The sequence below is a fragment of the Psittacula echo genome, assembly GCF_963264785.1.
Source record: "Psittacula echo genome assembly, chromosome: 7".
Lineage (NCBI taxonomy): Eukaryota > Metazoa > Chordata > Aves > Psittaciformes > Psittacidae > Psittacula > Psittacula echo.
Genome location: NC_137740.1, coordinates 575,611 through 596,006, shown reverse-complemented (window position 1 = coordinate 596,006; position 20,396 = coordinate 575,611). Strand labels below are relative to the sequence as shown.

Here is a 20,396-nt window from a genome sequence, read left to right as displayed (position 1 = left end):
GCACCGAGCAGTAAAGGAGCTGCTGGGCAACGTAAGCCTCTTACCCACACAATACCCCCGACCTACGGCCAAGTTCAAATGATTAAATATTTTATACATTGTCTGTCTTAAGGAAAATCTGTACTTTAATATGCACATCATCACCTCCATGGTCATACCCACTGTTAACCACTGCTCCTGACCTGCAATTTTGTACTTCATTCACATTAGAAGTTTTGTTTTTCCTCACAGCGTTCCCAAGTGGAATGGCCGATTCCACTGACCACCCCATCCTCAGCCCACGTTCTGCCTGAGCAAACGGGAACAATCACACCTTCACCTGAACCACCAGCCAAGGCGTTCCCGACCCACACTCCTAGTCCAGGTGAACCATTCCTCAGCCTTCCACAGAAATGCAGCTCCCTGCTCCTATGGAAAGGGCAGCTACAAGGACACCAGCTGCCCTCCACTGGGGCATCGCACAGCCTGTCCCACATAGTCCTGTGTTCAGTAATGAGAATAAAGGCTTAATATCTCAATACCATCCACCCCCAGCAGAAATACAAATACTTAGATTGTAGAGGATTAATAGCAATGGAAAAAAAAAAAAAGTGTGTGTATATATATATATATCTCATCAGGAAAAGTATCTCTCTATATATATATATCTCTATGTAAGATGTGTCTCTATGGTATATTAAAAGAAATGTTTACCTGTAAGTTTCAGTTACCGCCTGAGCAGCAGTCCCAGCTAAATGAACATGGCACCAAGACAGAACTTCCCATCCCTGAAAGAGCCCGATGTTGCAAACCTGAATCTAGAACTCGGTGTGGCCTCCCAAGAAGCTCATTTCAAACACAGGAGATGCACTGCCACAGGGACTGTACGTTACTCAACCCTGCATTAGAAAAATAATCCCTTCCCTGTTCAACACCAAGACCTTGCTCTTTCATCCTAAGTATGAACTGAATCCATTTCACAAGCCCTACTGTAAAGACCTCCTTTCCTCTCTTGTGATATGTGCCCAGTTATTGCTCACAATTTCATACTCTTGAAATCTGTACTCATTTCCTCCCCAGCACACTATAATTTGCACAACAATATTTGCCTCCAGGACACCGCCTCCAGGACACCACCTGTCCTGGGCCTCAGCCTCAATTCCCAACTTAAAGAAGTGATGAAACCTTATGAGATCTTGGTAGTGCCTTTAATAAAACCAAAACACTGATCTAGGTGTAACAGAAGGGCAGATACCAGAAACAGAGCTGACACCAGCCTTTCCTACCATCAACTGCTAACCTGAGGGTGAGCGCGAGCATTAGAATTCATTTTAAAATGTAGGAAGAGATCAATATCTACACTCAGTTATTAATTAAAAAAAAATCAATGTTTATTATTTATCTCACAGTCTGTCAAATCAGAAAATAACAAATGAAGCCAGGCAAAGAACAGCTCCAGGGAAGAATGTGGGGATGCTGCCCAGATGTGTAGGGATGGATTAGAAAAGCTAAGGCACAACTGGAGCTGAATTTGGAGAGGGATGCAAAGAATGGCAAGAGCCTTTACAGATATGTTGGCCAGAGAAGGAAGATTAAAGGCAATGTACCACCACCCGTAAATAAGACAGAAGAGCTGGTGACAACCAACATGGATGAAGCTGATGTACTCAGCAGCTACCTCTGCTCTGGAGCCAGGCTGAGAGAGGTGGGCTGGTTCAGCTCAGAGAAGAGAAGGCTCCCTAAGGGGAGAATTTAGACCAGCTCCTGTACCTAAAGGGGTTGCAAGAAACCCTCCAGCCTCCTAAAGCCAGCCTCCTTTGGACAAGGTGGAATGGCTTCAACCTGCCAGAGGAGAGACTGAGATGTGATCTTAGGTAAGAACCATCAATATAGCAAAGAAATTGCCCTTCCTTAATCGGTTTGTATTTGGAACAAGTCAACCATGTAAACACATTCAGTTATGAAGCAACATGACTTCTGACTCCTGTGCAGTTGCTGTCTCTGCATTGTAGCCAGGGATTCAGGGCACTTTAAATTTGACAAAAGTCAAATCAGGGTTGGATAGCTACTGCAGAGTAGCAGCTATTAGTATGCAGCTCCGAAGTCATCATCCCTTTGGGTTACCTGGGATGCTTTGACCTTGGATACGAAGTCAGATGCAGCAACAACTGCCTCTGCTCCAAAGACTTCATATTTGAGAGGTTCTTTTCCCATCTTTTGAACTGGAAAGTGAACTATTTTGGCAGTAAAAGCTTTTATTCCATGTAAATTATGTGACAAAAAATGAGTAAGACGACAAATTTTGTGGCTAAGGAATTTTCAGAGTTGCAGCTACATACATAGAGTTAATTATGTACATTCATTTATCTGCTTGACCCACAGAGAACAGGATATCAAATCCTGCCTTAGATGTGAGGCTCTTCTGTCCCACAAGGCCACACTAGTGGAGGAAGTCCTTTATTTCCACATCAGCCAAAAAAAAAATCTACAAAAATTACTTTTTAAAGTATAGGAAACTTTGCTTATTACAAGAAGAAAATAGACTGATCATTAATGTCATTAATGGAAATTAGTATTTGCTGTTACTGCCAAACCTGATCAAAAGTATGCTTTGTAATATAACATGAATGAATCAGGTAACCAAAGGTGCAGCTGGAACAGCCACAACGTAACTGGAAAAAGATTCTATGGAAGGAGCACCATCTTCCCCCGAGCACCACCACCATGAATAATGTCTTCATGGGCCTTCACCACTTTCTCCAGTGGATATTCAGAGCCTACAACAGGTTTCAACCAGCCAGCTTCTATGCCATCAAGGAGTGCTGTTGCACACTCATGCTTCTCCTCCTGTGTGAAATAAAACAGCATTTACCACAAGGTCTTTACTTTTCAGGGAAGTACTTGTTAAACCATATTTCACAACTCAAAAGTATTTTGTGATGTTCTGAGATTAACTCTAGATGTAAACGAATGAACAAACCAGTTACAGTGACTCTGCTTTCATAGAATCATAGAATAGTTAGGGTTGGAAAGCACCTTAAGATCATCTAGTTCCAACCCCCCTGCCATGGGCAGGGACACCTCACACTAAACTATGCCACCCAAGGCCTCATCAGTTATAAAATATATTTTTTTAAACATACTCTAAATCAAATATTTGAACAGTATCTGAAACCATCTCTGGACTTCCATATCCTTTTAGGTTAGAAAACTATACAAAGAAACCATGACAATTAGTATCTTAATAACCCATTTCAGATTATTTAGTTGGGATGAACTGAGTTTTTTACTATCTAACACAGGTTCTTTATTCTTCAGTGTTACAAGTTTACATGACAGTGTAGTAATATATGCGAGACGAACAGAATCCATATCCATCAGTTCATCCCTACACATGATTTAACCAGAAGCAGGCCTTGGAATAAGCCAACAAAACATTCTGTGTAACAAAAGTGTTTCTTACCTCTGTTGCAAGGAAAAGACTAACTCCAGTTATGCTGGATTCCTTACTCATAGTGTCTCTTGGATTTATTTCAATGGGACCTCTACAGCCCACAACCTGTTACAAATGAGTTAAAAGATGGTTCAAGTTGTAACTGCTGAATTGTGATCCACAAACTGAAGTCAGGGACGAAACCCACTCACCATCACCCTTCCTCCGTAGTTCAGCAGTTGCAGGTCAGTGGCAAGATTGATGTTGGAGAGCATTTCTATTATTATATCAACTCCTCCCATCCCTGTGTACTCCTGCAGGACATCAGATGTTATTTAAATCACTCCAGTTAGTGTTGGGTGCCACTGTTTGTCTCGTACGCTACAGATAACACACACTTCATGGGTTAGTGTTTGAATTGAGAATACAGCCTTTGTACTAAGGCTGACAGCCAAGTTTAATTTCAGCATACTCTGGTATGCCGAATTATGACATGCTACCACACTGGAATGTGCTGGAATGCAAGTTTCTGAATGCCACTGCCTGAGAAGAAAGCTCAGCTCTTCCAGCCTGTAAAAGTTGTGCAGGAATGAAGGAGGCAGCACACTACTGTGTGTGTGTATGTAGAACCCATATAGATCTACTTCAAAAAACTTCTGCCAGCAACTGTTCACATTTTGTTAGTAAGAAGCACACATGCAGCACCACCTAGCCCTGGTACAAGCTTACCTTAATTTTATCAATGTAATTGGCTTCTCTGTGATTAAATGCCTGCTGAGCACCATTCCTCAGGACCATGTTCATGCCTTCCTCGGTTCCTGCTGTACCCAAAACCTTTAAACCACAAGCTCTGGCAATCTGACATGCTGCCATTCCCACCTGAGGCAGAGCAAAAGACAATCATTTCAAAAAAATCAGTCTTTTTTTCTTAGCATATGAAGTTTTATAGATTCTACCAGCAATTTGGAACTTACCCATTTAAGAAGTTGGCCTAGTAACAAGTTTTAACCATAGTAAGTGATTTGGATATTAAAAATAGCCAGTCTTTAAAAAACAAATGTATATTTACAGAGGCATAGCAAAACTATGAGGTTTTTTAGTGGCTGTTAGCATTTGCTATAAATCCATGTGGAACATTGTCTGTTACGGCTGGGCCACATACACTGGATACAAAGCCAAGGAATCACCTGCTACGATACCATCATTATACATTGCACAGGAAACCTGAAACTTGCACAGATGTTAAAATGACAGCTTCCTGCTCTTCGTTTCACCTGAGCACGACTTGTTACAAAGCTTCCAGACCAACTTCTGACTGCAGCGACGAGCTTCCTGTGTGCCCGCTGTGCCAGGGACCTTACACAACCACTCCTGCACTTTCATGCTTCTTCGGAATAATGGCTTGCTCTAATAAAAATGTAGCTAGTGTATCTGAGAGAAAATCCTGATTTTGCTATTGCATTTCTTGATATAAATGTGACCATACACGCTACTACAGGCAAAAGCAGCTTCAGGACAGAAAGTAGCACTTCTTATAACTTGCCTTCTTCTCAAAATACTTACTCCCCCACTCGCACCATGCACGAGCACACTTTCCCCTGCTTTGGCACAGCCTCTGTATGGAAAAGAGAAAATATTGGCATTGTGACTGCAGCACGGGGCCTGCATTATCAGACTGCACATACTGACATCAAATCCCACCTTGCACACAGCATTATTTCCAATATATGTTATGGCTAAACAGATATCATTAGCCTCTTTGGGAAAATGAGGAGGCAAAATAAGCTGCATCATTTATGAATGTAAGTAATAATGTCAACATGCAGGGAACAGGCTGGTGCTGAACATCAGTGCAAAATCTTCATCTGTTACAGATCTTAAACCAAACCCCACTAGTTCTAATCATCTGTTCTGTCAAACCAAACCAGGTTTCCAGTCCTAAGCTCTCACCAAGCAGACACCGAAGGCTCTTACTCCTTATACTAGTCTAGGGCAACAGCCAAGGCTGTGCAGAGTCCCTGGTGAAGGAAAGATGTGGCTCTGCCTTACAGCACACTGTTCAATTAAGAAATTAGAACAGTTCCTGTTTATCTTCCCTAGCTAAAAAACCAATGAGCGCTGAAAAAGTTACATGTTTTGTTACATGATACTTGTCAGAGAAGCCTCTCCAGCTCTGTTCTCTCAAGAAGAAATACTTAACAGGAAAATACAGCTTCTAGGTAACAGTTACCTGACCATTCCATCAGGATAACAAATGGAACTGGTGTTTTAAACATTTTCCACTCATTGATTTCCCCCATTTCATAGGACAATGAAAATATGAATTTCAATATTTTAAACTCCAAAGTAAAATGCACAAAAGTAGATCTGACATCTTACTTTTGGAAAAGAGCACGGTAAGCAGTGAAGTAGGGTATTCCAATCGCTGCCCCTTGCCTAAAGTCCAGTTTATCCGACAAAGGAAAGACTTTATTAGCCGCAGCAACTGCATAGTCTGCGTATCCTCCTGAGATTGTAGCGATGGTAAAAACCCTGTCACCTTTCTAGAAACAAGGGCAGAAAAAACAGAAAATCAATCATTTCTTATTTTTCCCTTAATACACATTAAGAACCAGTTCACAGAAGTTTGGGCTATTTCTAACAGCTCTCCTATTAAAAATAACCAGTTACATTTGTCACAGAGAAGATTTTTAGAAGTGTGGGTACCTACAATCAATGCAACACAAACCATATCATTTCATATACTTATATGTAAGTGTCATAATTATAACCCTCTCTACAGTGTAACACAAAAACTTACTGTTTCATTAATATTAACTTTAATGAAGTTGAACATTAAAAAATACCATCCACAGATGCCAAATCAAAACCTTGAAAGCTTTTACAAACATAACAGAGTCATTTCTCAATTGCTTTTGTTTAAACATGGAAAGAGAGACACACTTTTAATATACTCTGAGGAAACTCAGTATTGCTGCTGTTCTCACGTCAGCATTCTCCCCCTGAGCTCTGATTTCTCTCCTGTTTGGATGCTGATCTCAGTGATAGGCAGCATGTGAAGGGTATGGGTTTGGTTTGTGCACACCTGGTGTTTATTAACTACCTGCAGAGGGGTGCACAGAGCTCAGCTGGCTCCCAAGCATTGGGAGCACGCACAGAGTGAGCATGGCTAACAGCTTCTCCAGGGGGTCTGCCTGGGGCACACACTGATCAGAATGTTGCAGTTCCATACGCAATCATTACCTCAAACAAAAGTATACTTAACAAGAAAACACAGGCATCATCAGGATTACAACTGTGGATTCCATCAGGATAACAAAGTGAACCAAAGTGTTTTAACCATTTCCCACTCATTGGTCTCCTCCATTTTACAGGGCAATGAAAATGTGAACTTCTGCAATGCCACAGAACAGTTCTGAACCACAACTTTTGTGCATCTGAAATTACTGCTGCCAGCAGACAAACTGCAGAGCAAGGCTCTTCTGAGGCCTTTCAACTCTGGGAGGTTACAGCACTGAAGACTTCCCTCCAGTTCCCCCTGCAGACTGGACTGCCAGCATGACCTCGCTGCTCACTTTTACCAGCCCACAAAGGTGATTTTCCCCCTCAGTAGATTGCATGATCATACACAATAAAACAGGAGCAAGCACATCAAGAGGATACATGAAACAACAGGGAGTTAGACCTCGATGGGTAAATACCTTGAATGCAGTCACATGCTCCCCAACACCTTCCACCACCCCAGCCACATCTGAGCCAGGAGTGTAGGGCAGAGCTGGTTTTCTGGCATAATTTCCAGAACGAATATATGTCTCAACAGGATTTACCCCACAGGCATGGACTTTAATTAACACCTGAAAGAAAAGATGCTTCTTGAGCAACCATTGAAAGGATTCAGGATGTCAATTCACAGCACAGTATCGTGGTATTTTAATTGAATTCTTTAATAAAGTCAGCAAAAATCCAGTGCTGAACTGAAGCTATTTTCAGGAAATCCTTCATGTGGAACACATAGCCCATATAGCAGCAAACCCCCATATTTGTTACACGTGATGTCTCAGGTAGTACAAATACACTGATCAAACCATACATATTCAGGATAAAAAGTTGTGTGTTGTTCATTCTCTTCTGAGTGTACCCATTATCATCCCATATCATTGCTTCAGTTCACAGAACTCTTATTACCTGATTTTCTTTTGGATCAGGAATTAGAACATCTGACTGGAGCTTAAGCACCTCAGGGCCACCAAACTCAAGAACTCTGACAGCTCTCATCACATTCCTTGTGGCTGCCATAGTGATCCAAGTACCTGGGGAAAAAACAAAAGACACAATAATATTGTATTGCTTTCATAATTCATTCTGCATCTTCAAAACAAATAAATTCAACTCCCACCTGCTAAGCACCTGGCTGAACAGACCCTCGCTACTCATCTCAATGGGGGTAGGCAGGGTAGTGTTTGCTTGGTTGGCTTTTTTCCCCCAGAACATTGCAAAAGGCAGAAAACCACCTCTACCATTTGCAGGACTTTGTGGATGTGAAGAAAATCACGTGCAAATAATTTATCCACAGAAGGCTTTCTACAGCAGCTCCTGTGACCACTGCACTGCTATTACACGGGCAGAGATGTACAGTGCTTTGGGGAAAAACTGTGACACTTTACTGTTCCATGCTGGCACAATCCTGATGCACGCTGATGACAGGGTCAGCAGCTCAGGGATGCGCCAGTCACTGCTCCTGCTTCATATTAAACTTACATGTGATAAAAGGGCAACACAAAGCACTCCTCATCAGCTGTCAGAAACAGAAGGCACCACAGGACATTAAAACCAGCCAGGAAAAAACAAAAGAGCAGATAGCTGAGATCCCAGTCCTTAACTCCAGCCAGATTTTGCCACAGTGCAGCTCCCAGCCTTGCCTGCCCCAGTGCAGCGATGCCATGTACCAACATGTGAAGCTGTGTTTTCCAATAGCAGACATGAAGGATTCTCACAAAACACCACGAGCAGGTTACTCCTCCTACAGGAGAAGTTATACACAATGCCTCCACGGATCCGATCCTACAGGGTACACAGCAGGGATCACAAGGCACACAGGAACCTCAAAGACACCGAGAGATCATGCTTTTGGCCAACTCCAGCTGAAGAACTCCTGGCTATAGCCAGAGCGAGGCTTTATCACAGCGATGATTACAGCTTTTAAAAGTACCTGACTTAATCACTGCTGGCTCTCTCCTGACTGTTACAGTCTTCTGTAAGGCTTCCCATTACCCGTTCAAGTCAGGGAGGGTATCAGCCACAAGGATACACACTAACACTGCCCTGGGGACATGACGGGAACCTACACTGTGAAGTAACTCCTGAAGCTCTGGTCACTTCCGTACATAGTAACAAACCAAAGGAAAAGGCTCCCATTCTGCTGGGCCAACAACTGGACCTGTAGGCCTTGCTGTGACCCTACACGATGACTGATGAGTAAGGCCACAGCCCCGGAAGCAAGCCGGTGCCTGTCCGGGAGGCAGCGGTAGCACAAGCGTCCCAGAGGCTCCCAAGTGCCTCGCCGGCACATCCCAGCACGGGCGATCCAAGACGGGGGAGGAGAGGAGCCCTCGCACCCCGGAGGTGGGAAGGATGGCAGCGGGGCGAAGGCTGCAGCGGCCTCGGCTGCCGCGACCGGCAGAGGCCGGGAGGAGGGAGGGGGCGAGCAGCAGGGCCAGGGGATGAGCGGCGCTGGAGCTTGTCGAGAGCCGCAGACACCTCCCCCCGGGCTCGGCGCTCCCCGGGACGCGCAGCACCAGACGGGTCCCCGGCAGGAACCGGGAAAGCAGCGAGGGGGCGGGAGGCGCCCCAGGACAGGGAGGGCCTCGGGCAGCTAGGGCTGAAGAGCAGCGAACAGAGACGGGCGCCTGCGAGCGCCGGCAGCAGGGGCGGGGCAAGAGAGCGCGGCCGCTGCGGCCCGGAGGTGCCCGGGGCCTCCCCCTCTCAGAGCAGCCGCCGGCAGGCCTGGCCCGGGGCGGCCCGGAAGCGGAACCTGGCTCTTCTCAAGCCGGGGCAGCACCAGGTACGAGGGGCCCCACCCTGCCCCCGGAGCTCACCGGCTGCTCAGACGCGGGCACAGAACAGCGTCAGCCCCTGGTGTACCCACGAGCGCAACCCCGTCGCCAGGCCCCGCCCCGGGTACGTTCGTCATCACCAGGGCCCGGTTCTGATACGCCACCGTATCAAGACCCCGCCCCGCCGCCGGACCCCACCCCCGAGCACACCCAATCAGCTACAGGCCCCGCCCGCCCTCCCTCTCGCGTGGTGCGGCTTGACCCCCGGAGGCTCGTGTCGGCCTCGCGGGGTGGGGCTGTTCCGGTCTCCGGTCCCGGTCCCGGTCCCGGTCCCGGTCTCGTCCCCGCCCCCGCCCCCGCCGATGGCGGCGTTCGTGCAGCGGAAGGCGCAGCGCCTGGCGCGGGCGGATGCCAGCAGGAAGGGCGGCCTGGACGAGCGCGCCGCCGCCGTCGTGCAGTTGCTCAACGGGCGGTCGCGGTTCTGCACCACCAGCTCCTGCTCGGGCCGCCTGGTCCTGGCGCAGAGCGGCGGCGCGGTGAGCCCGGGGGTCCCGCGGCGGGGGGCGGACACGGGCGGGTCTGCACCACTGGGCGCGTTGACAGACGGGTGTGTGACACCGGTGTTGTTTGCTCTGAAGGGGCCGGTCTGTGCTGCACAAGAGCCCGGCGCAGCTCCCGCGGGTCAACTCTGTCGCTTCTCTCCATCCCCAGGACACGCAGAGCTGCGGGATCCAGAAGACAAACTGTGCGTGGCTGCTGGTGACACACGAGACGTGCGCGAAGGACGATGTGGTGAGAGGACACGAGTTTGTGTTTACTCAGTGATGCTCCCGGTGCTGTGGAAAATACGTGGGGAAACAGTCCAAGTCATGTGAAATAGAAAGAAACTTAGATTTGTTGGTGCTGTTCCTGAGGTGAATTTGCACTGTCACCTCAAAATAAGCTTTTCTCCAGGTGTTCTACTCAAAACCTGCTTTGAATGGAATGCTTTTAAACACAACACCAAATTCTTAGCATAGATATAAATGCAGCTAATAGGAAACTTTGATACTTTCTTACTGTCTGCAGCCACATGATCTCCCCATCACTCGCTCAACAAGAAATCAGGGTTACTGTAGCTCCTGTAGCAGGAGACTGCCTTTCCAAAACCAGTTCTAATCCAGTGAGTCTTATTTTTCCAAGCCCTTATTCAGAGTAAGCAGGAATGATGCTTTTCTAAGCATGTTCTTCCTTCCCTGGAGGATTACTGTCAGTATAACACTGTACTTTTCACTTCTGATCTTTTTATCTGCTCTTTGTTTTCCCTCCTTGCTGCATTGCCAGCAAGGTATCAACAGCAGACTAGGTTTGATTTAAAAGCCTTCCTATCCTAAAGTAAAATAAGCTTAATTTTTGTAGCATGCTTGCTGGGCTTTGGGCAGTGCTGAGAGTGCAGACCACGCTGGGCTAAATGTATTTATTCCCTGTTAATAACCAGGTAATTAGCAGTCACTGTATGGAGCCAGGTGTTTGCCTGGCAAGAGTTCTTTGTCAGGCAGCATCTGGGATGAATCTTACTCAAGCAGCAGTATTCCTGCAGGACAGAGGCAGGATAGTGTGCCCTTTATCTCATTCTCCAACAGTTTGAACCTCTTTCAGGATGGGTCAGTTGTGATTAGCAAATATTTAGTGTTGTCCTCTCTAACTGTCCATAAGCAAGGGACACTTGCTTTGCTGTTCTGCTCAGGAGTTCCAGAAGAACCAAGTTCCTTTGTTTCCATTAAAGGTAAATGTGCACAGGGGAGCATGCCAGGGAGCATGTTCATTGTGTATGGAATAACTAACGTCTTCAAGCCATCGAAACTGTCTTGAATTTAAGCCTGCCTGCAGCCCAGCCTGCTCTGTTGATGGCCTTTAAGTTATAGACACCTGAAACTACAGTAACAGTGACTCTTACTTTGCATTTTAAATTTAGTAGCTTTAAATTCCCCCCCTCAAAAAAAAAAAAAGTATATATACAGATATATATGTATATATACAGTGGGGTTTTTTAGTGTGCTTTCAGAATGTTCCTGTCTTTGCAAACATCTCTGAGCTTTGTCCCAAAAAGCAGCAGTTACAAGGTCAGAATTCTCTTCCAATGCAGAGCTCACTTTGCCAGATGCATGCATTGTCATGCGTGCACAGAGAAATGTGCTCTCAGTATTTGCCTTCGTTAGTGTTTCTTGTAGCAGAGCAGAGTTTGGTGAAATAGCCATCAGCAGAGCTGAGGCTGGGGAGGACGGAGTCGATTGCTGCTGACTTATGAGAAGAAACACTCTGGGTTTTCCTGTTCCCCTTAGCAGGTAGAGAGGATTTTTGTTTTTAATGCATGAATTGCAAGTGTAAGAAAAATGCCTTGGATTAATATTGAAGCTACACAGTAGCTTTGAAAGTAAATACGTCATTTACTTTTCATGTCTAGTAAAGCTTTGCTAGTGCAGTGTTTAGGAAGTGAGAAGGGAAGTCAGGATGCTGTGTGCTGTGCGTTGTGCTTTTTGGCTGTCAGCTCATTTGACCTCACTGCCTATATTAACCTTAACAATATGAACACGGGATATTTGTTTGGGATTTTTTTTATCCTTTTATCCTCCCACTGCTGAGAAAAAGCCTCATCCTTGACAGAGTACATCTGTGAGGTAATTGCTGTCAGTGGTTCCCCATTAAATTTTGTTTGCAGGAAACTAATAGTTTAGACACAATGAGGTAATAAGAATCCTTTACTAAAATGCTGATGAGCCTTTTGAGGAAGCAAGTGCTGTACAGCAGCAGCTCAGAGCAGTGCCGCAGACAGAGATCTCAGTCAGTGTGATTTAGTTGTGTTCTCTCTGAAAAGCTGCCCCTGGAGTGTCTGCTGAATTACTCCAGAGACAGAAACCCTCCAGAACCCCCTCACCCCATCACACACACTGCTCACAGCTCACAGTGTGCCCTCTGTTACAACGTGTGTATCGGGGACAAGCCTCTGACTGGGCTGCAGCCGCGGCTGCTGGTGGTGGTGCTGAGGCAGGGCACTGTTGCTCAGGGGCTGGAACTGAGTTCTCGGACATGGGGAAAAAGGGACCACGGAACACGCGTGCCAGGATCGCGGTGCCCGTGGCAGGTCCCTGCCATGCTGGGCACCGTCACCGCTGCGTGTGCCTGTGTCCTGCTGCCTTGTGCCAGGGGGAGGCACCGCACGGCCCCTGTGAGCCCCGGTCTGCGTGAGCAAGTGTCTGACCATGCTCCTCCGTGGAGCTCTGTATCAACACAGCTCGCTGCCAGGCGCAGGCAGGCGCTGCGGGGGCTGGCTCAGGTACTCCTGCACGGCACTCATCGTGGGATGTGGACTGTTCCTGGTTCCCCTCAGCTCCAGAGCAGCTGCAGTTACCGGGGCATTTTTTAAATCTGGCACACAAATGACAAACTTGGCCATTCAGAGACCTGCTTTCCACTCAAAATGAGAACATTTATGGAGGAGATGCTGCCTACAAACCTTTTAAATGCTTTTCCGTGTTTAAAGGAGAGAGTGTTACCTCAGCAGTTTTATGCCATCTTGTCTTAAAAAAGCATATAAATTTGATTATATTTCCTGAGGGTTTGATTGCATGTTTTCATTTTACAAGAGAGATGAGAGAGGCTATTCAAAACAGCAAAGTACGAGAAAACTGAAATGAGAAGCTGGAATTCCTCAGGTTAACTTAGCACATGTTTCAGTGCTGTGAATTAAGCAAGTGAAGGCAAACAAGAAGGGGGGGTGGGGGGAATAGTGCTTATGATTAAAGAATCATGCAATGAAATAAGTAATATAACTCCCTCAAAGTGACCTTTCTGAGGGGAAGAAAGGAATATCAGCCTTAAAATTTCTCTGCATAAAGATGGCATAGAACAGTAGAGAAATTGTGATAGTAACCTGTGTGGGATGTCACCCAGCTGCCTGCACACTCTCAAACCCTGGAAGGATTGCCACTAGCAGCTCAGTGTTCCCGGGAGCTGAGGGCTCTGAAGGGGATCTCTTCAATGTTACAGTTGTGAAGTTACTTCCTTCATTTGTTTCCTTGTCTGGTGAATTTCTGCCTCTAATTTCAATCTCTCATTCATTTTTTATCCTTCTAACTCTTACAGAGCAGGCTGTGCATTGCTATTTAAACTAGGAATAAAATGTGATCAAGTATGTTAGGCCATGAGTTTAATCTGCTGACCCCCAGGAAGCTTTCTGATGCTGAGGAATGTACCAGAAACTCAATATGTCTGAGTTTAAAGAACAGTTTAAAAAAGTAATCTGTAAAAGCCCACAGTAACCCCTGCTCAGGTTTCCCCTGGTTGCAGTAAGGCTGTGCTCTTCCCACGCTGGACTGACTAAATCCATTAGTTTGAATGTACAAAAAAATAAACAAGGAAACGCGCTTTTCCAAGTCTTTAGAGTCTATCTTGTGATAAATCTATCAAACCTGATCAGTTTAGCAAAGAGCGTCCTGGAAATCCCTGACATTTCTGTATATTACAAGCAGTGAGAAATCAAAAGCAGCTGAACAAACCTGGTCTCTTGGACTTGTTTGCTGCATTTTCAATGGTTGTTTCACACGCTGACTAGCTGTTATTTTCTTCTTTGCTCTGTAGTAACAGCACACACTTGCAGTATTAATATAAACATTTTGGTGTCTTTTCCAGATGACAGCCCTAGAGAAAGCCACTGATGACGTTGTGCTCAAGTTTGAACCATTTGTTCTTCACGTACTATGTCAAGAGCTGCAAGATGCTCAGCTTCTGGTAAAACTACATCAGTAACAACCTTGCACTGTTGTTCTGTGCTATTCCTGGCTGTTAACGTAAAAGTATTTGCTCCTGAGTAAGCTTCAGCGCTCGAGAGTAGTCCCAGATGTGCTGTATATTTCATAACTAGGGTAGGAAAAGCAAGCTGATGAAGAAAACAGCTTTAGACTTAGCAGAGATTTTGCTGGACTTCTAGAAAACAAAATTACTCCAAAATTTTCCCTAGTGAGCCTGGGTTGCTTTGGCTGGCTGAAAGTGAGGGGCTTCTACATGCATTTTGGCTCCAGTGTTTCAACTAATTGAGCAGTACCTTTGCCTTCTGCTCCCCCAGAACGACTCTGGAGAGTGATGCTTGATAGATTTGTTCCTTCATTAACATAGAAGGGAGCTGATTAGCTTATTTTACAGTGCTGCTGCACTTCTAGCTATAAAAGCTTTGCACGAATGTCTCTGTGGTTCCCAGCTCTTCATGTGCTGAAACAGTGGAGCTCCCGAGAGACACTCGTGTGCCATCTACACTGATGGATTAAGATTACACACTCAGGAGTGATTGTGGTTCTTGGAGGAGCAGCCACGATTTGTGTGGGTTTGATCTTAAAAACATGTCAGCGTAACTTATTGCACTCACGGGGAGATGGCATTGAATAAGGTTTTTTGCGATGCTGAGATAGCAAGTTGCATTGCAACCCATCATAATTATTTCTTCTTGTGAAAGTGTGCAAGACCTGATTAAAGCATTTGTTTGTTCTGCAGCATTCAGTGGCTGTCAATTCGGGGTTCAGGAACTCTGGTATTACAGTTGGCAGAGGAGGAAAAATCATGATGGTAAGGACTTTTCCACTTCCCTGTAAGGAATGTAACCAAATCATATCATTTCTGTTAACTTGGATTTATACCAGGCAAGATGTGAACTGGGCAGTGGCAGACAGCTGTCACAGGGTGTGCTGTAGCAAAGAAATACCTTTCTGCTTTGGTTGACAGCAAACTAACCAATCCTGTGGATAAGTGGGCCCTTTTCTGTAATGAACTCCCCATATTGTTTAAATGACCTTATAAAATAGAACCCTTTACTCTACATAACTCCTTCTGTGTGTGTGTTTAGGCCGTCCGGAGCACTCACTGCTTGGAAGTTCCCTTGAGCCACAAGGGGAAATTGATGGTCTCTGAGGAATACATGGAATTTCTGATAGACGTTGCTAATCAGAAGATGGAAGAAAACACCCGGAGGATTGACAGGTTTGTGAGATTACACTGGTCCTGTCAGGTGTGAAAAGACAAAACCAACCACCAAACCACACAGCTTCCCAAAGTCTCAAATACAATGTCTGTTGATTTTCTGAGCTCTGACTAAACCACTTCAGCAAAAACCCGTGACCCCCATGTGTTTGCAGACTGTTTGTTACTGACTAGTAGTAGTTTAAATTACTTTGTCTAATGATAACAGCTCTGTTAACAGTAACTGTTTCAGAAGCACTCAAATTGCAACACATACTTTAATCCAGCAAACCCTCTGTATAGTTTCCAAATTGGTGATTCAGGAAGGTGGTGGAAGGTTACAGGCGCTTTGGCTCTTTGCATTTGTCTCCAGCTATGGAACAGAACAAGCTGAAGAGCCAAAGAGCATGAGGACTCAAAGGAGAGACACCTACATAGACTAAGAGCTGTTTGGTTTTGTATGGCCTTGATACCGAATTAAGCGAGTGTTTCATTGTGTATAGGTTTGAGATCTCTCTTGTTGTTAAAGTTAAAAGGAATTGCTGATAGTAGCAGTCCATCTGATCATTAATGCCATTATTCATCAGACATTTATCCTGGTCCCAGTGTATGGTTTATGTAAGATTAACAGGGACTTAATGGCACATGAGCACATCCACTGGCTGATTTCTAACACCACGTTACAAAGAGCGGCCACAAGACGTGTGCTGACAGTTCTGATTTTTCTTCCAGTGTTGGCTGGAACATTGCAATTCAAGATTTTCTTCTCGCAGCGTGTTTTGATTATGGCACAGAAGCATCAGTTTCTCAGAGCAGATCCTGAGCAAACCTACAAAAGTAACAGCTACACAGTTGTTTGCTTCTAGATTCTACAAATGCTTGGAGTTGGCTTTGGAAGCTCCCTCCAGTGCAGACACCTCACCTGAGGAGAGGGGGAAGAACCACGCCGTGTACACTCGCAGGAGAAAGAGGAAGACCATTCAGGAACAAGAAGCACACACCTCCCCAAAGGACCACAGTGAAGAACCAGAGCCTGCGGATGATACAGAAACCAATCTGGGTATTTTTGCTGAACTCATGGTATAGACTAAGGCATTTGAAAGCAAATGGCAAACTGAATAATCATTGTAATGCTCTTTGTAAGAGATATAGACTGCTCTGTTCTAAGTAGTAACACCCTCATGGACATTTACCAGGAAGAAACGTAATTGTGAACAGGATTAATGCCACAGAAGCACAGAGAACAAAACCTTAGAGTGTTGTGGGGTTTTTAACAGCACTGTTGAACTAACAGTCTCTTACTCTGTCGGTTATCACAGAAATAACCAGTTTGCTGCCATGTTTGGCCATGTTCTCTGTGGAAGCATTTCACCTCAAAATCCTGGGTTTAGGTCATCTGGCAGAGCAGAGAAACTCTGAAAACTGGGTGGTTGTCCTTGAAGGCTTTTAATCCCTGCAGGACCCCTGCAGAGCAGCATGCGCCAGTACAGGTGGCCCTCTCAGATCACACCAAGCCTCATGTCAGCAGATGAGCATTACGTGCGGTGGAGGTGAGGAGAGCAGAAGCTGTGTGCTGCTCTGTGCTGGCCATGGTGGGTGCATCCAGGATCCTTCCTGAGCAGTGCACCGGGCAGCACAGTTGATGCTATTCTCCTGCCCCTCACTGCTTCAGGCCCCAGCCCTGCTGTGCTCGTGTTCTGCTTCCCTTGGCCAGTGGCCAACGTTATTTTTCTTTGCTCCATGTGCTGAGAGTTCCTGACCTCACTTACATGGATCCTACGTGGCCAGCACTCAGCTTCAGCTGCAGCCCTTGGGCAGAAAGTCAAGTGTTCAGCCGTGGGCTTTGATACCACTGTGAACCACTGACATGCAGTGTTAGGTGTGAAACAGTGGGATACTCTGTGTTCCTGTATGGGACCACTGGAAAAGGCACTCCCTACTCATAGTGTGTTTTGAGGGGGAAATGGTGAACTTGTAAACCTTAGAACAAGGAATTCTGAGCCCAGCCTTGTGTGGCAGAGTGATGGCTAACACTGCAGAGCAAGGCCCTGCCTGAAGCAAGTGGTCTCTGGTGCAGCAGTCCCCAGTTCACAGGAGGAGAGAACTGTCATTGTTTTTATTACATGAGCCCACATCCTGGGCGCATTTTAACTCCACTGTGAAAACTTAGCACACGAGGTGGCAGGCAAAGGGAAAAGTAATTGGGGGCTTTAAGCAGATTTTGGAAGACCTATTGGACTGTGTGTCCAGTAGCAGGCATGCCAGAAACAATAAACCTGAGCCTCTTGTGTTCTTGTCTGTGTTAGTGACTTGCAGCTTGAACAGTCCCGTGCACTTGCTTTCACTCTGTTTCTGGTGGCTTGAAAGGGCTCAGGACCTGGCTGGGGCATGGGAAAGTGAGCAGCCAACACATTTCCATCCCTGCAAGAAGACTGCAGTCGAGCAAAGGGCAGAAGGAGCAGGCTCTGCTATTTCCCTCCTTCATGGAGGGGCAAGACACTGATGGCACATGTGGAAGATTAGAGGGCATCTCCTTGTGAGGTGACCAAGTACGTAAGATGTTGAAAGGCCACAAGAAACAGTGTTGTATACGCTGTTCCCAAACCTCTTGTATTTAGGTGGACTGATCTGCATTTGAGTCTAACTGTCCCACAGCCTGTGCTACAGGAGGCAGGAGCAGCCAAGGGTCCTTGGGGCATGTGGCTGCCCCTGCGTTACCAGAGCAGAGTCAGGGCAGGCACTTGCTTCAGGCCTTCACAACAGCAAGTTTTCATAGACCTTCCTTTCCTTTCTGAAGCACAACCAGGTTTCTTCCAACCGGAGCCCCAAAACTTCCACCACAAACAGCAATGTCTAATTCGTTGCAGAGGGGTGAGTGGATCCCACTGGCCAGCTACCCCAGCAAAGCCCTGGTGAGCTGATGGCTGGCTGCCCCCATCCCACTCCCCATCCGTATCCCTACTGGTGGGACTCACTGGCTGTCCCTGTCCCATCCCCATCCCTGCTGGCAGGGTACCACCATCCCGCAGGCCCCTCCTCCCCACCCAGCAGGCAGCTCCATGCAGAAGAGGCCGCTGTTGCTTTTAAAGGCAGGGGCTGGATTTCAGAGAGCTGGCTGAGAACAGCCTGAGCTGGCTCCTGCATTTAAAGCAGCCCCAGCAAGTTCTGGTACCAGGCAGCAAACCACTGGCCGTGGAACAGTTGGCACTTGCCGCAGTGTCAAGTGAAGGCTGGGTGGTTGATGTTGTGAGGCTCTGCTCTGTTAGACATGACTGCAAGAGGCTGTAGATGCTGTCAGTGAATGTGAGCAGTTGCCACACTCTTGGCAATGCTCTGCTCTTCCACCACACACAGGGAAGGTAAAATTCAGCACAGAAAAAGCTGAGATGTGAAGGAGCTTCATCAGACGTCAGCCCCAGCCCAAAGAGTCCATATTCTTGAGCCCAGCAGCCTCTATCAGAGTTTAGACTGGGATAACGGCCAGGTCCATACGGTCATGAATGCACCCGTGTGAGGTGGGAGAGGGATCACGGACACTGGTTCTGTGTAGAAACCAGGACTTTGGGATGCTTCCAAGGGACCGTGTGTTGGGAGGGAAGGGTATTCAATGCAACTACTTCATTTTTGGGGGAAGCTGCTTTTTTCTTTTACCTTTTTCTTTTTTAATGCAATCCAAGCTCTACAATAACATCCGAAACCCTTACAGTGTGTGACAGCACGTACAGGATTTGTGTCCTCTAGAAATAGGGTTTGTCAGGAACTGATGTGTGATATGATCCCACATTCTTCTTTAAAATGATGCCAAATTCAGGGAGATTTTTTGACAGTGTTGACCCAGAAAGGTGACCCAGAGCACTGCACCTCATTACTTCATAGCTGCAAACTCCAATTACTGAGCACTGCCACGGACCTCATGCAGGAAAGCAAAACAAGACCCTACAACAAGAACAAGCAGCCCGTGATTCCCCGTGATCAGGGAATCGTGTTACTGCAGTCATTAAAATACAGAGCAGTTTTACAAGGTTCTCCTGATTTCTCACCCCCGAAGGCCCAGCTCCTATTTCCAGCCCCTATAACTAACTCTGTTACACTTCCAACACAGCGCTTGGCTGCAGGCACCCCAGAGACAGAAAAGACTTCATGCGACAGGAGGCTGCAGCTCTGGAAGAGCAACTCTGAGGTTCACAGCAGGGAAAGAAGTACGGATAAGCAACAAGATTCCTAAAACCGGCAAAGCTTTTCATTTTGTAAGTGTGTTTGGGCATAAAACGATATTTTCTGCACAGTTTTCATACTTGCTTTAGCTGTTTGATGATCTTAAAGGTCTTTTCCAACCCAGCTGATTCTATGTTAAAATACTGGAAAGCTTAAAATCACCATTTCACTCCCTTTGCAATCGTTCACTCTGGTGATGGATGGTCTTTCCCACCCATCACATTACCATCATACCAGAAGGTCACTCCAGGTCCTCACTCCTCGGACTGGAGCACAAGCACCAGCGGCCGTGCTCCAAACAGCACACAGCAGCCCCACAGGCCCTGGGTGGGGGTACCCAGACAAGTCTGTGCGTATAAACCACAGCGTGTGCCACAAGCACGAGCACTTGCTTGGAACATCTTCTTCCCCTGAGCCTGGAGCACTTCAATCAGTTCACAAGAACAGAGCAGTAACGCCATCAGACTGCGGTGGGAGCTGCTGGGGTCAAAGCCCTCCATAGGATAGGGAGAGCTCGTCAGTCCCCACGACTGCTCCTGTGCGTGCTGCACCTCATTGTGCCCCAGTCTGTGCGCTTGACAATGTGAAACTGTATAAAATTGAGTCTTATTCTTATAAATACCTTTCTACGGTTAAACAGGCCACGCATGGGAGTTTTAGAAGGGGTCTGGTACTTTTGGTTACTGAAAATACACAATTACTTTGCGATATTATGTCAATTTGACTTTACA

General features: G+C 46.3%; 2 protein-coding genes across 4 annotated transcripts; one reads left to right on the top strand and one right to left on the bottom strand.

Moving 5' to 3' along the window:
- Nucleotides 1-1,426: 1,426 nt before the first annotated feature.
- Nucleotides 1,427-9,561, bottom strand: CRYZ (crystallin zeta). The gene is made up of 9 exons (XM_080623725.1): nucleotides 9,508-9,561; nucleotides 7,598-7,722; nucleotides 7,114-7,266; nucleotides 5,792-5,955; nucleotides 4,976-5,027; nucleotides 4,142-4,291; nucleotides 3,625-3,726; nucleotides 3,443-3,538; nucleotides 1,427-2,826 (listed from the first exon to the last, which is right to left on the bottom strand). The coding sequence occupies exons 2-9, from the start codon at nucleotides 7,706-7,708 to the stop codon at nucleotides 2,665-2,667; spliced, it is 990 nt and encodes a 329-aa protein (XP_080479851.1). The 5' UTR covers nucleotides 7,709-7,722; nucleotides 9,508-9,561; the 3' UTR covers nucleotides 1,427-2,664.
- A 263-nt stretch (nucleotides 9,562-9,824) lies between these two features.
- On the top strand, nucleotides 9,825-16,591 carry TYW3 (tRNA-yW synthesizing protein 3 homolog). Of its 3 annotated transcripts, none has more exons than XM_080623578.1 (6): nucleotides 9,825-10,001; nucleotides 10,177-10,257; nucleotides 14,134-14,232; nucleotides 14,989-15,060; nucleotides 15,338-15,471; nucleotides 16,317-16,591. In XM_080623578.1, the coding sequence occupies exons 1-6, from the start codon at nucleotides 9,828-9,830 to the stop codon at nucleotides 16,534-16,536; spliced, it is 780 nt and encodes a 259-aa protein (XP_080479704.1). In that variant the 5' UTR covers nucleotides 9,825-9,827; the 3' UTR covers nucleotides 16,537-16,591. The 3 variants fall into 3 exon arrangements, with proteins under 3 accessions (XP_080479704.1, XP_080479703.1, XP_080479705.1); XM_080623577.1 differs by having other exon boundaries at nucleotides 10,104-10,257; XM_080623579.1 differs by having other exon boundaries at nucleotides 10,104-10,257; nucleotides 16,183-16,319.
- Nucleotides 16,592-20,396: the final 3,805 nt, after the last annotated feature.